This window comes from Pleuronectes platessa, chromosome 6 (genome assembly GCF_947347685.1).
Source record: "Pleuronectes platessa chromosome 6, fPlePla1.1, whole genome shotgun sequence".
In the NCBI taxonomy this organism is placed as follows: Eukaryota; Metazoa; Chordata; class Actinopteri; order Pleuronectiformes; family Pleuronectidae; genus Pleuronectes; species Pleuronectes platessa.
Window position 1 is genome coordinate 1,810,091 of NC_070631.1, and position 15,209 is coordinate 1,825,299.

At 44.0% G+C, this 15,209-nt stretch overlaps 2 protein-coding genes across 5 annotated transcripts; both read left to right on the plus strand.

Annotated features, from left to right (window-relative positions):
- The first annotated feature begins 297 nt into the window (after positions 1–297).
- Positions 298–3,225, plus strand: uxt (ubiquitously-expressed, prefoldin-like chaperone). Its single transcript, XM_053424941.1, has 6 exons — positions 298–588; positions 840–921; positions 1,331–1,398; positions 1,889–1,996; positions 2,243–2,306; positions 2,781–3,225. The coding sequence occupies exons 1-6, from the start codon at positions 479–481 to the stop codon at positions 2,841–2,843; spliced, it is 495 nt and encodes a 164-aa protein (XP_053280916.1). The 5' UTR covers positions 298–478; the 3' UTR covers positions 2,844–3,225.
- A 598-nt stretch (positions 3,226–3,823) lies between these two features.
- elk1 (ETS transcription factor ELK1) lies at positions 3,824–13,045 on the plus strand. Of its 4 annotated transcripts, XR_008338833.1 has the most exons (12): positions 3,826–4,736; positions 6,373–6,581; positions 6,679–6,864; positions 6,967–7,140; positions 7,435–7,569; positions 7,714–8,085; positions 8,211–8,334; positions 8,417–8,559; positions 8,677–8,760; positions 8,843–8,944; positions 9,350–9,592; positions 9,678–13,045. XR_008338833.1 is itself a non-coding variant. In XM_053424878.1 (11 exons), the coding sequence occupies exons 1-11, from the start codon at positions 4,712–4,714 to the stop codon at positions 9,446–9,448; spliced, it is 1,653 nt and encodes a 550-aa protein (XP_053280853.1). In that variant the 5' UTR covers positions 3,826–4,711; the 3' UTR covers positions 9,449–13,045. The 4 variants fall into 4 exon arrangements, 2 of the variants coding, with proteins under 2 accessions (XP_053280853.1, XP_053280854.1); XR_008338834.1 differs by lacking the exons at positions 9,350–9,592; positions 9,678–13,045 and having other exon boundaries at positions 3,824–4,736; positions 8,211–8,277; positions 8,316–8,334; positions 8,843–8,898; XM_053424878.1 differs by having other exon boundaries at positions 9,350–13,045.
- Positions 13,046–15,209: the final 2,164 nt, after the last annotated feature.

Sequence of the window (15,209 nt, forward strand, 5' to 3'; positions counted from 1 at the left end):
CAGTCATGTATAGAACAGACTCATGTAGAACAGTAACTTATAGAACAGACTCATGTAGAATAGTCAATTATAAAACATACTCATAAAGAACAGTCACCTATAGAACATACTCATGTAGAACATTCACTTATAGAACAAACTCGTGTAGAACAGACTCACTTATAGAACAGTCATCTATAGAGCAGACTCACCTGTAGAAGAACAGTTTCAATAGAAGCGTCTGTTCTATATACTCTAGCTCTGTGTCTCCAACAGGCGCTGACTGCTTTTACTTTGAAATCCAGAAGTACTTCCTGCTGTCACATGAAACACTTCCGGTGCAGTACAGAGTGTTTACATGTTTTCGGTTCGTTAACGGGAGTGCGTGTGTCGGTACCGAGTCGGAAACGTTACCGGTGACCCCTGACGGAGGTTGACAGGTTCACAGCCGCCGGACACGTCTTCAACACCGGGCGTGTTTAATGAGGAAGCGGTGACGATGTCTCTGACCGCAAATGCTAATGCTAATGCTAATGCTGAAGCTAACGTGGAGCAGAAGGTGCTTCAGTATGAAAACTTCATTAACGATGTTCTGAAGAGAGATTTACAGTAAGAAAAATAATAAGAATATATCGATCTTGTAGCGCTGATAACACTCATTCATTAATCTAATACTGTACATATATTACAAACATATTGTAATATAATGTCAAACATTTAATTCACATTTGTATCCATTGTTTATTCTGTCAATTTAAAGTTGTCAGCATCAAACACTGATACTCAGATATGTGTTTATTTATCTGTATAATAGCAATAATGCATAAGGAATGTAATAACTTGTAATATTTGTTGTGCAGGAAGGTGTTGGAGCAGAGAGACGAGGTTTATGAGAAGATCAGTCAATATCTGCAGCTGAAGAACACAGTTCACACTCTGCAGGTACACACACACACACGTAAACAGTTTTGTATTTTTTATCAAGAAGAACAAACATCTCTTCAGATAAAGTCCGTGAAAATAATCTTTCCTCTTTAAAGCAGAAGAAAAATAATCTGTAATAAAAAAAAGTCAATGTGGAATTGTGTTTATATTGATTATTGTTATAGATGAATGTTCAGACTGGACGAGTCAGAACGAGCAGATTTCTAAAGTTTATCATCAATTAATAAATCGATGTTTTGCTGATAATTTGATTAATTGAATAATCCACTGATTATTTCTGCTCTAATGTTTAAACCGAAAGTTGTTTACAGTTGTGTAATATGTGAGTGTCACATGTCAGAGGCGTGTTCACATGCTGCTGAGTCAGAGAGGTTTGACTGTGATGTCACCGTGTGTGTCCCTGCAGGAGGCGGGATCTCAGCGGCTGAAGACAGACGTGGATCTTGGCTGTAACTTCTACGTCCAGGCCGAAGTGTGAGCTCCTCATCAATCACTGATCAACAGCTGATTGATCACAAACCACCGAACTGATCACTGTGATATCACCAAGACAACACAGGGATCAATTCCTGTGTCTCCGTTCAGGGGGCGGGGCCTTCAGAGGATGGAGACAGTGAAGATGTCTGATTTACAGACGACTTCCTGTTTGTGTCCTAAGCTCGTCCTGCCCTCATCGTTGTGTCGTTAGCTATGTTGAGCCGCCTCCCACACTGCAGCTGTGCCGTCTGCATAAAGTTTGTTAGCTAAGATCGTTAATGTCCATTCATCAGTTAAATTTCGCAGCTGCAGTGAAGATGGTGGCGAGAAGTTACTGTCGGCTCCACCACAGGGGGGCGACACATACCTTCAGAGATATTGGCTGCTGTCAATCATTATCCATGATACACACAAATATGAGGAATTGAACATTTGACGTCTTTCACTTTCAGAAAAACCAAACATCTTTAATGTGTGTCTCTGACAGGGAGGACTCATCCAGAATCTTTGTGGCGATTGGTTTCGGGTTCTTTGTGGAGATGACTCACGACGAGGCTCTGCGATTCATCGAGAAGAAGACCAATCAGCTCACAGCGTCAGTTCATCATCCTTCATGTGAAATCACCTCAAACACCAAATGAAACATGTCCTTCTAAGTTTTCATGATGTTTTATTTCTGCAGATATTTTCATTTCATTAATGTCAAACTGAGTTTGAACAAATGTAGAGAAATTCAAGATTAAAACAGATCATGTCACAGAATATTTGTGTTAGCTCAATGCTAGCTATGTCTATTGTTGTGGGTGTTAGACGCTAAACATGCTAACATTATGTGTTTCAGTTTCACGGAGCAGCTCACCAAAGACTCCGCCAAAATAAAAGCCAACATCCGCATGGTGCTGGAGGTACAGTCACTGTGACAACTCTTCTCCGAACGGTTTCTTGATAGAACGTTTTTATAATTATCGATTATCAATTATGACTCAGACCTGCATCTACCGGTTAATTACTTTATTGATGAACAATCATTTTAAATGTCAATTTTTAACTGACATTTTAGTCTCATTGAACTACAACAAACATTAATCAAATTATTAATTGATTTTTACAATATCTTAAATCATATTTTCATATTTTCATGGTGACAGATTTTATTGAGGATATCTGTGCGCTCACCTCCAGCTCTGCAGCCGGTGCCTTGCTCAGTGGCAATGCTGAGACCACAATTTGAAACTCTGAGCCTCCCTGCTAAATATTTGCTCAGTATTGATCTTAATAATGATCAGTCATTGAAGAATCATCAAATTTGAAGCAGACGTTAGACTGTGTCTGGTTTTATGTGAGGAATCTGATTGGTTCTTCTTCTTCCTCGTCCTCAGGGTCTGCGGGAGCTGCAGGGACTGACTGACCTGCCAGAGAGCAGAAGAAGAGAAGTTTTCTAGACTGGTGGATAAACTGCTGCATGTTCGGAGGATGGACTTTTAAAGACTCGACCTGATCTGTGCTCAGCTCAAGGATTCAACATGGACGTTCAATAAATCACATCAGCAGTTTGTTCTGATATTAATGAGGGGAGGTGGGATCAAATCGCCATCGGAGGACGTTTTAACGCGGGTGAATCTGTGACAGACGTGGACTCTGCAGGACTCGGACAGACGTGAAGACTCTGTGGACTGCAACCACCTGAGCGGAGGCTGCTGCTGATGTCCACACACTTTTGTAAATGTTTGCGTAAACAGTCGTTCTGCAGATGTGATTCGTAGAAAAATAAGATGGTGACTGTTGAATTCAGGAGCAATAAAGTCACAGTGATTAAAACATGAACCATCAGAGACGCTCAGTCAACAACAAAGAGCCTGTTGCCGTGGAAACTGGTTGATAAATAGAGGCAGTGGCGTAAGGACACAGAGCGACGGTGATTCTTGAAATAGTCACAGCGTCAACACACAGGAAGTCACTGTTCTCTTTGGATTTAAAAACCAACCAACCAGATGAAGCGTGAGAACAATCAGCTTAATGTAAATAATCATTAGCTCCACTAAATGAATCAGCTCCTGCATTAATGCATCAACAATAATCTGATGACAAAGTCACATATGAATAAATGTTTCTGTTTAATGCTGAGGACTTTTACTTTGAAGATCCAAAGATGAACATTGGGTTTTATATCATGCTGACAAATATTGACACCACTTATGGTTCCATCAACAAATAGTTCAAATTAAAAAGGAGTTCATAAAACAAAAAAGTCATTAGAATCAGTTAAATAAAGAGGAATTAATAAAGTTCTCTTACTCTAACTGTATTTAGGTACCTGAGTTACTTTACTGAGTTACTTTCAGATAAAGTAAAAATGCAGAAAGAGGCGAAACTTCAAGCGCAACAGACTTATGTTGAAAATCCTCCCCGGAAGTATGACAGCGTTGGTGGCGGGTAACTTGACGCAATGAGGGGGCGTCTGTCCAAACAGGAAGAGACAGGAAACACCTGAGTGATGAAGTTTGCTTCTCATCGCTCTTCCAACACAAACTTCTTCTCCCCGGTGTCGGAGGCCTGAGGCTCGGCTCCGCGGCGGCGCTGCCCGGGTCTGGCGCACCAGCAGCGGGAGAGGAGAGGAGGGGGCAGCGTCCAAGCAGCACGCTAGGCTAGCTGGTTAGCATTCTATGCTAACAACTTTAGCCCTAACGAAGCCTCAACTTGGAGAAACTTTGTTAAAATCCCGCGATACGTTGGATCGTGAAGCACCGATCAGCAGACCAGCTGGAATATTACGATTTCTCTCATTTAGCGCTTTATTGACGCCGCCCGGAGGTGTTAGCATCTCAGCTAGTTAGCTCCCATCCGCGCCGTGGACGGATCGAGGCTCAGTGGGGAGATGAGGCGCAGAAACAAACACGTCACACACGGTCACTGACACTTCGTTAGCCCCGAGAGATGAGCTGCACGCGCGGCTGTTAACCGCGTCTGAAGCGTCACGTGTGTTTCCTGCGGCGGAGGCAACTGACAGGTGGAGCGCAGCGGTGTTGTTAGCATGGAGGAGCCGGGCAGCGGCTCCTGTGAGCGGTTACATAACCACAGCAGGTCCGGAGAGAAGCTGCTGCACGTTTCATCCCGATCACACAGACTCTGACAGCTGAGCCCTGCTGCGAACACACACACACACACACACACACACACACACACACACACACACACACACACACACACACACATACACTGACAGTCAACACAACAACAACAACAACAACAGCAGCAGCAGCATGGACAAGATCTGAGGCTGCAGAGACAGAAGAACAACATCCTGCTGAAGATGGAGTCAAACCTGTTGATAAACGGTAAGAGATGGAACCTCTTCACACTGTGTTTACATGCTACGTGTGTCTGTTTGTGTGTGTGTCTGTGTGTGTGTTACAGGAACAACAGGTGTGTGGCAGCTGCTGAGGCCTCAGCTGCCTCCATGTGTGCGTGTGCAGGGTGGAGGAGCGGACTGGTCCAGGTTCAGACCTGCAGGCTCAGAGCTCATCCACATGAGAGGAAGTGGGTGAAAGGTTGAGCTGTTTCTGTTGAGTTTGGTGTATTTGATTTATCAGAATCATAACAACTACCTGAAATGACAGAAACCATCTTTGAGAAAAAAAATTTAAGCTTTGTTTGTTCCATGTCCCATCTGCTAACACGGAGGAGGCGGGGTTTATGACTGCCTGTCTCCGAAATCATTCACTAATCAATATATAGTGAGTGTAGTTGTTCCCACAATGCATTGTGAAAAGTAGTGAACAGCCAATGGTCAAAGTGAAATATACCATCATGCATTGCGCTTGTGGCGGAGCGAGGGCATTCGAATCAGAAATATAAATTTAACATTTAAAATGTCAGATTTTCCAACGACCAACGTAGTTATTGTTTTTCGTGATAATCCTGCGACATAATTCCCAGAGCAGAGAAAATAGACATTATAGCGTAATGAGCGAAAGTGTTTTTTACGGTAGCAGATGAGCTCACTGTGTACTTCTCTTATATAAAAGCCACTATATAGTGAAGTAGTGTTAAGTGAATGAGTGAGTTCAGACGCAGCTTGTGGTTTCACTTTTGGGAGCTGGCATGTTGTCCATCTTTATGAACAGGCTGTGGTAGATTATGTGTGTATATATGTATATATGTGTATTTGTGTAATGTATGTATGTATGTATGTATATGTATGTGTGTTGAAGTGCCTTTGAGCAGCAGAATCGACTCCCTGCAGGACAAACTGCTCTCTCTCTTACTCTCTCTCTCTCTCTCTCTGTGTTTGTCCCTCTCTCGCCCGCTGTCCTTCTCCCTTGGTTACAATTGATGAAAGGTCTCACCATGGCGATGGTTTCCAAGGTGTTTGATAGGTCAGTTGTGTAAGAGGTGCTGAGGCTGATCTCAGGTCAGTGTGAAGCCAGACACACACTGGTTCACGAGGAGAGAGCTCAGTCGCTTTAATGCACTTCCTGTCTGTCCACCTGTCTCACTGTCTCCCTCTGCCTGCTTCCATTCAAACTGCTCGACCACAGACCAGCCCCCCCCCCCACCCCACCCCCCACCAGTATCTATCTGTCTGTGACTGATTGAAGATATAAACACTTGTGTTAACGTGTTCAGTTTTAAAGGTCGTTAACACGGAGACGATGATGTGTAAAGACTTGGATCCACCTTGGGTGTCCGTCCTCCACGCTCCCACAGTTTGAACAGATTGTTGTGTGATCAGACTGTTAGACCCCGGTGACACCTAGTGGCCAGAGGCATTATGTTTTAAGGTTGACTTGTGAACACAGCATCTCAGAAACAACATCTGGAAATTTCTTTAAATTTGGTTCAAACGTCCAGTTGAACTCAACGATGACCTGATTAGATTTCCGGGGTCAAAGGTCACGAGTAACACATATATTAACATGTAATTTGGTACTGATTTGTTATTGATGATTCCCCCCCCCCCCCCTGTCTCAGCCATGGACCCGTCCATCACGCTGTGGCAGTTTCTGCTCCACCTGCTGGAGGACCAGCGGCAGAATCACCTGATCTCGTGGACCGGTGAGGACGGGGAGTTCAAGCTGCTGGACGCTGAAGAGGTCGCCCGGCTGTGGGGGCTCCGCAAGAACAAGCACAACATGAACTACGACAAACTGAGCCGAGCGCTGAGATACTACTACGACAAGGTACTAGTACTACGAACAATGAATCCCACATCAGCCCAGTAGTTAATTTATTCACATGTTTTTCCTTGTTTGTGTTTTTGTTGTTGTCGTCTTTCAGAACATCATCAAGAAAGTCAGTGGTCAGAAGTTTGTCTACAGATTTGTCAGTCAGCTTGACCCCTCCCTGCCTGAGGGGGTTCCTAACGGAGAGGACAGCCAGAGGAGGGAGAACGCCGACCCAACCAGCCAATCAAAAGGCCTCGGGGGCGAGGCCTCAACCTGTCCATCAAAGGGCTTGCCCCAGGTGCACTTTGACTTCCTGTGTTGTTTTTTTTTGTGTGTTTCTGCAGAATGAAGATGTCATATTGTTAACGATCGATGGATTGATTTCTGTATTGATCTGCAGCGCTTGTCACCCGGCCCCCCCCTCAAGAGCTCCAGAAACGACTACATGAAGTCCGGCCTCTACTCCACCTTCACCATCCAATCACTGCAGGCCTCGCCCAACCCACGGCCAATCAAAACAGAGCTGCTGCTGCAACAAGACGCAGCGCCCAAGGTGGAGCGCACGCCCAGAGAGGTGAGACGTGATCACATGATTGATGATGTCACAGAAGTAATAACAAATCAGAGATGCTCTCTGTGACATGTCAGGTTCTTTCAGAAAATCAAGGAAACAAAGAAACAATTACAGGACGTTAAAGACTTTTTTGATTCTGAGGGATAATTAAAAAATGATAATCTAATATTTAACTATAATGGTAATTAGTAACATCACAGCTGGTCTCAGATCAGTTCCTGGTTCTTCACATTTGTCAGATTAAAGAATGTCAAGACTCTAACCTCTTCCTCTTTGCTCCCTCGTCCTCCTCAGGTCTGTGTGTTGTCAGAGTCGAAGCCTCTGTCTGCAGGTGACTCGTCTCTTCAGGTGATCGTCACTCAGTCGTCTCCTTGTCCGACTCCGGCGCTCAGTCCTCAGATACCAGCCAGCACCAACAGCCAATCACAGGTGGGTCTCAGGCCCTGTCTCCTGATTGGTCCTGGTTTTTAGTCCTGCTCTCCAGAGGACCGACCCTTTAGATTTTAATGAGCTTCCCTCTAGTGCCACCTTCAGGTCAGACTTGGTGTCATTTTTCTATTTCTCCTTTCCCAGAATCCCCCTGCTCCTGCTCTGAGCGAACCTCCGCAGATTTATCTGACCAGTGTCGGGGACCCGTCCTCCCTCACCCCTCTCATCCCCCTCCAGGGCCTCCAGGGGGCGCAGCAAGACAACATGGTCAACCACGCCCACAGCTTCCCACCTCACTCCCACACTGCTCCTCACTCCTCGCCCGTCTTCGTCATAATCAACCCGCCTCCCCCCCAGCAACAGCAGCAGGTGGCCATGACTACAGCTCTTCCTTCCCTCGCGCCTCCTCCCCCCACTCGTCCTCCTCCTCCCCCCATCATCATCAAGGAGGAGAACCTGCCATCAGAGGAGGAGCTGCTGGAGATAGTTTCTCTGGAGGAGAAACAGAGGGAGGAGGTGAGACACTTTTCTCATTTACAGGTTGTTATGTTGTCAGATGACACAACTCCTGCTACTCCTCCTCATCTTCCTCTGTCATAACTTGTTCTCATGACTCCTCTGTTTCCTCCTTCGCGGTTCAGGACCCGGAGCCCCCCCTCACCATTGTGGAGAGTCCGCCCCCGGCCTGCACGGAGCTCAGGGTCGGAGGTCAGCCGCCTGCAGGGCAGAGGGGAGTGGAGGGGGAGGTCAAGGTCACAATAACAGGTAACGTGTGTGTGTGTCTGTGTGTGTCTGTGTGTGTGTGTGTGTATGTGTTATAATGAACTCCAGTCTCTCTCTCTGTCAGATCCCTCTGGCCCTCCTGTGACCTCAGCTGTGACCCGTCCAGTGACCTCCACCTCGGACGCAGCTCCTCCCAAACCGAAGAAGCCACGGGGGCTGGAGCTTCCCTCCTCCCCCTCCCTCCCCCCCGGCCTCTCTCTGGATAAGGTGTGCAGCCTGCGCTCAGCAGACAAAGCCATTGACCTTTAACCTTTATGATAATTGACTAGATTGAGCACGTGTGTCACATCTTATGACATCACTTCCTGTTTGTTTCCTGTGCAGGTGAATGCAGCTGTGAACAGTTTACTGGCTCCGGGATCAGCGACCAACACGCTCACCCCGACCGTCATCACCTCCCACTCACTGGTAAACTCAGCTGTGTGTGCATGTGTGCGTGTGCATGTTTCTGCGTGTGCATCCCAGATAACTTGTGCGTCTCTTTGTCCAGACTCCGGTGCTGTTGACTCCCAGTCCTCTTCCTTCCACCATCCACTTCTGGAGCACGCTCAGTCCCATCGCTCCTCGCTCACCAGCCAAACTCTCCTTCCAGGTAATACACAGAGCCGGCAAGGTAGCAGCCAGGAGTCACATGACATCCGCACCGGGGGGGGGGGACTCAAACCTGACCACAGGAAATCACCTCATAAACATAGAAGTACAGACATATAAACACACTGTACTGTGTGTACCTGTACCTCTTCCAGGTCGCACAGAGAGAGGCACACACACACACACACACACACACACACACACACACACACACACACACACACACACACTCTGCAGGTCTCTGGCTCAGGTTTTCTCCATCTGTTCATTGAAAATCTCAAACAACAGATTTGTCTCTTTTTCCCAAACCTTCATCTCCCCAGTTTAATCCAGAATAAAGAAACAGTCCCTGTTCGTCTGTTTAATCCAGAATGAATAAATATTGTCTCTGTGTCTCTTTGCTTAGTTTCCCACTAACGGCAGTAATCAGATCCACATCCCAGCTCTGAGTGTCGACGGTCTCTCCACACCGGTGGTCCTGTCCCCTGGTCCCCAGAAGTCCTGAGCCCCCCCAGCCCCGATCACACAGCTCCTCACCGGGCTCCTGACTCTTCTGACGAGGCCCCTGGCCCCCTGGAGGGTCGGAGCAGAACTGCATCTGGACTGCCTCTGAAGCACTCCGCTCAGGTTCAAGCTCATCGAGTGACTGGTAAGAGCGGCAGGTTTGATTGTTGGAGTCTCTGAACTGAGCGAGCGACTCTGAGCATCGTTCATTGTTCAGTCTTTTCTTGTAGCGTCCTCAGACGACGCGTCGAGGGTTCTTCACTCGCACCACAAGAGGCTGACAGAGGATGAGGTGGAGGGATATTTCTTCTTCTGAGGGCTTTAACTGACGGAATAACTTTACAGATTGTTTTTAATTTGTTTAAATGAACAGAGAAGAAAAACAAATGTTTTTTCTTCAGTCCGACGGAATCGACTACCGATGGGAAACACGGAGAAAAGAAAAACAAATAGTTTAACATTTAACCAACGTCTGTTCTTTTTGGGATTTGACTGATGGAGGATCTGTTTCAAACAGAAAATATGTTTTTTGAATCATCTGAGGAGATTTTTGCAAATCTGGAATCGACCTGATTCATTAGGAAACATCTGGAAATCGCTCGGAGCTGAAATCAGATTCATCTTTAATGTTGCTCAGAACCTTTTACTTTGAAAAGGTCGTTATTTATTTCTCTTTTTGTTTTCACTCCTGAATATAACTGGACTGTTTCAATCAACTAAAAAGATGCGTTTGATTTACACACCCTCACAGGAGGTCAGTTATTTCAGCATCATTTTATAAACTTTCCTCCAAAAAACGACTTTTACAGACAGTGGGGGGTTTTTCTTCGCTCTTATTGGCTGCTTTTTAAGGCCACGCCTTTCCACACTTATGCATGGCCTGTTATTGGACTGAACTCATCAGCGTTGCGTTGAACCGACCAATCATAGCTGATGATGATGATGGACTCATCAGTTTTTACTCAGCCAAGTTATTTCTCTATAAATGTCTCAGATTGTATATTTTGTAAAAGAGACTTTGAAGAAGTTTCGTCTTGTGATTCTTCAGGAGATAAATGTTTGGGGTCAAAGTTTAAATGACGTCTGACAGTCACATTCCTCTGGCTGTGAAGTATTGATCAACGTGTTTGTTTATTGATTGATTTTCGTGTTTTCTTCATTCCAGACGTCAAGTAGGTTTTTCTAGGAGCAGCTCTAATCCATGAATGTTGTCGCAGTGACGTTTTGAAATCAGTCGTTCTCTTTTTAAATCCGAGGAGTTCAGCTCCGGAAAAAAGTTTCACTTTTTATTCCCCAAAAAATCCAAAGTGATGAACCTGCGGACAGAGTGTGGTTCCTCTGAAAAGACTGTTGTTGATGTTGTTGTTGTTGTTTTTGTGATGCTAGCTTAGCTCTGTGGTTGCCATGGTAACCTGACCTGACTGTTGCTGAAGCTCGTTGTGATGACGCTGTTGACATGTTTCTATGCTTCTGTGTGTGATGACAAGGCTGCTGACTCCCACACACACACACACACACACAATATATATACACTCAGTGACCTGGGCCCTGTACCAAGCAGCCGTATTTGGAAGAGTTTAACCTCAGATCCTGCTTCATAGTTCAGAACCCGGGTCTGAGACCTGAACTGGACAAAATGTCCTCACAACTATGGTTTTAAACCAAACTTTGATCTCACAGATATAAAACGACATATGCGAACACACACACACACACACACAGACACACACACACGCCTGGACTGTCGGGAGCTGAGTGAAGCTGGAGTCTGAGTTTCCAGACATTTGTAAATGATGACGCAGACGCCCACATTCTGATTGGTTCTTATCAGTCACATGACTCCACCTAGTCATCAGAAGGGAAATCCCTGTGTTTACACCACATGACCAGTGCACATGAATGGTCATGTGACAGGTGTGTTAGTGTGGATTGAGATTATTTTGTGATAAGGAGCTAAAGCTAAACGCAAAAGTGCCACATGAAGAAGAGAGAGAGTTCGGGGGGGGGGGAGCTGGTTTTCTTACAGATGTACGAACACTCTTAAACACTTGGTAGAAAAGACAATGATGTAAAAAAATAAACCAAGCTTGTTGAATTGTCTCTTCAGCCTCACATCAGCTCCTGACGGAGAAGTTTCCCAGCCTCAGCAGTGACGTGAACGCAGCTCCAAGCCATTGTGTTTGACTGTTCTCTAGAGCATGACTCTATTTTTCTATTAGAGACGACCAGTCTATTTTGTCAATAAAGTTTAAAGAGTGAACGAAGCCTTAAAGATTCTGAGCTGCAGCAGAAGAAAGAAACGCTCGATGTTTTTAAACTGCATGATGAACAAAAAGCCATTTACAGACGACATTGTGACGTTATGCTAACATTTCTCTCACCAGCAGAACACCAAGAATGTTTTTATATTCATCAGCAGGAGCATTGCATTCTGGGTAATGTCTAGGTGATTTTGGAGCTGGAGGTTCACTGTAAAAAATTATGCGCCGCTTTGATTGACCATGTTCAAAAATGTTTTATCTTTATCTGGAACAATAAAGTTTGATTTGAAGTTAAAGCAAATCAGAAACATTTCCTATAAATCAGTGCAGTGATTGATTATTGATGTTTGACTTAAGATTGTTCACGCCTCCGTGAGCCGAACATGTTTGACCCTCCAAAATAAAAGTGGCACAACATTTTTCACGTGTCCGTTAATCCAGCGTTGTTAAAAAACAAAAGGTTGTTTGACATTGTGTGACGGGTTTTGTGATCTTTGTGAGCGACGCCATGTTGCGATCCGGAGCTTTCTGTCTGATCAGCTGCTGAGGCTGTGGAGAAGAATCGATGTCGGTTAAAAGTTTAGAAATGAGCTCTGATTGGATTATTCACTGATAGTTGACCTCTTTACTAAGTAGGTTCTGTGACCTTTGACCTTTTGTCATGTCAGTGTTCGTTTTGATGATTCAGAAACAAAACAATATTTTGACAAACTCAGAGGTGCTGAGTGTGTCCCATGATCCTTTGCAGCAGGATGAGGTCGGACAGAAAGCTCCGGAAGCCTTCGATCTTCTAATTGTAAAGTTTTTATCTTTAAATCTTTTTGTGTATAAACATGAAATATAACCTGAATCTATATATTCTGTATGGGCGAGTGTATTTCATGTGTTGTTTTCGTGGCCAATCGTCGCTGTCAGATCCTGCGTGGCCCTGCCCCTCCTGGCCTCTGATTGGTCGAGGAGTTTATTGATGTAAGGGGTGGGGCCTGCTTTTATTTTTCGGAGACAGAGTGTCCACGACATATTTACTGGAAAAACTAAAGATATTTTTTATGGACTTTGGTGTAAATGTTCTTCAAATGATTCTACTTGTTTTCTACGAACACACACACACACACACACACACACACACACACACACACACACACACACACACACACACACAGAAACTCACTGTCTGCCCCCAAACTTAAACCTGATTTAATATGAACCTTAAAACTGCATTAAAGTACTTAAAGTACTCGACACAGTGACAAAGTCTCGCAGTTGGAAAAAGAAACGAACAAGCAAACACACCACAAACACATTGGTGTACAATAATAAAACTATTTTGTTGTGTACACTGACTCGTCACTGACTCTTCTCATGTCACCGTTTTAGTTTTTAGTACAGTTAATTAAATAACTTTGTGTGTTTGGCGTTTGACAGGTGAAGAGACATCGGATATTTAGACGCCATCATGTCTAGAGGAGATGTGATGTCACAACAGTCATGTCAGCTGAGAGGCGGGGCTTATTACGAGTGCCACCTCCTACACTAACCATTGAAGCTGTATTTTAAGAAATCTGTGTAACTAGTAACTAAAACTAATTAACAAGTAACTGAAACGCAGTATAAAGTAACCAACATTTTGGAACCAGTAATTAAGACCAAGTAACTAAATACTCTAAGTTAAGTAACAGCTACTTAAACTAGGTAACTATTAATGTATTAACAGGTAAATAAGGCAAAGTAACTAAAGCTTAGTAATCAGCATGTAAAACTAAATGAGTAGTAGCTTTGAGTAAGTAACTAGTAATTGGATGTAATGACTGAAAAAAAGAAAATGTGACATGATGACATCAGCTCTTCAAACATGTTCTGTCCCTTTAAAAGTTCAATGTGTTTATTTTAGTGACATCTATTGGTGAAGTTGCAGATTACAACAAACTGAACTAAACATTAGTTCTGGTGTAATAGTGTACCTCTCCCCTCCAGCTCCGCAGCGCCCCCACTTGGTAAAGACAGGAACTTGAATCTTAGTCATTGATCGGTTTAGTGTCTGATCGCTGATTACGTGTTAAAGTCGACACAATCAGCTGATTCACCATCGAGGAGCTGTCACCCTGATGACCACACACCCAGATCAACATGATTCATCCTCGAGCTGATAATGATCGGCTGCTCAGAGACGCATGAAGGAAACCTTTTTTATTTCATCCTTCAAATAGATTTTTTTTTTTATTATATGTGAAAATAAAATGAAGAATGTGAGCTGTGAAAGTTACAGAAATAATTACATTTATTTTACATGTACTTTGATTTTCTTTTTTTTTTGGTCCATGTCCCATCTGCTAACATGGAGGAGTTTGGTACAGGACCTGCACCCAACCACCAGAGGGCAAGCCAGATGTTATGGATCTGTGATATCATCCGGCTCAGACAGAGGAAACATCATCAAAGTCACGCTCATAAAAATATGGATTTTTGATTCATGTTGTTCACCTGGTGTGTTCAGGGACCCTGGGAAAATGAAGACACGTGTTATATCCTGACAATGAAACACGTTATATATATTTTTATATTGGGCTTGTGATGTCAGTGTTCATGTACTCCTCCTCCTCCCCCCCCCCCCCACCTCATCACAAACACACACACACATACACGCACACACACACACTGTCTGATGGGAATTAATGTTTACTTCAGTGTTAATCCAGACTAAGCTGGATTTCAGAGGCAGCGGGATTGTTTTCACTCAGCAGGAGTTCACACTGGGAAACACACACACACACACACATACACACACGCGCACGCATTGTCAACATGATGTATATTCTAAGTGATTATTTATAAATGTACTGCAGATAACATTTGAAAGGCTAAGACTAATCCCTGGACATTAAAATGTGTCACGTAATAGTCAGAGGGAATTTTCTGAACAACTGAAACTGCTCAGACTTTATTTTGTGTGAATAAACTTTAAATGACTCCTGCAGAAGACGGGTGTGTGTGTGTGTGTGTGTGTGTGTGTTACCTGTGTGTCCTACAGGACACGCAACCTCAGTCTAACAAAACACGTTATGTTCACCTCCACACATACTTTAATCAGACTGAGACCAGACATCATCCTAAGGCATGTTCATATAATCTGTTTTTACACAAATGTTATATTTGAAGGATTAATAGCTAACATTAGCTCTATAGCTGCAGAAAGAAATCATAGAACGCATTTTGAAAACGATCATAATTAAATGAAGATAAACTTCCTTCTTCCATCCAGAAATGAAGCCAATATATGATCTATGCTGAAGCCAGCCACCAGGGGGCGATGGAGTTGATTTGCCTTCGTTTATGGGTGCTGTCATGTTGTCCATGTTTATTTACAGTGTGTGGTAAAACAAGATGAGTCAGTGAAGGTCTTGTACAGTAACTGTGACTCATGTGATTTACTGGATCACTATGAGATCACTGACCATGATGTTGTTCTACTCTACTTATCAATATTGTATTTTTACTTCATTA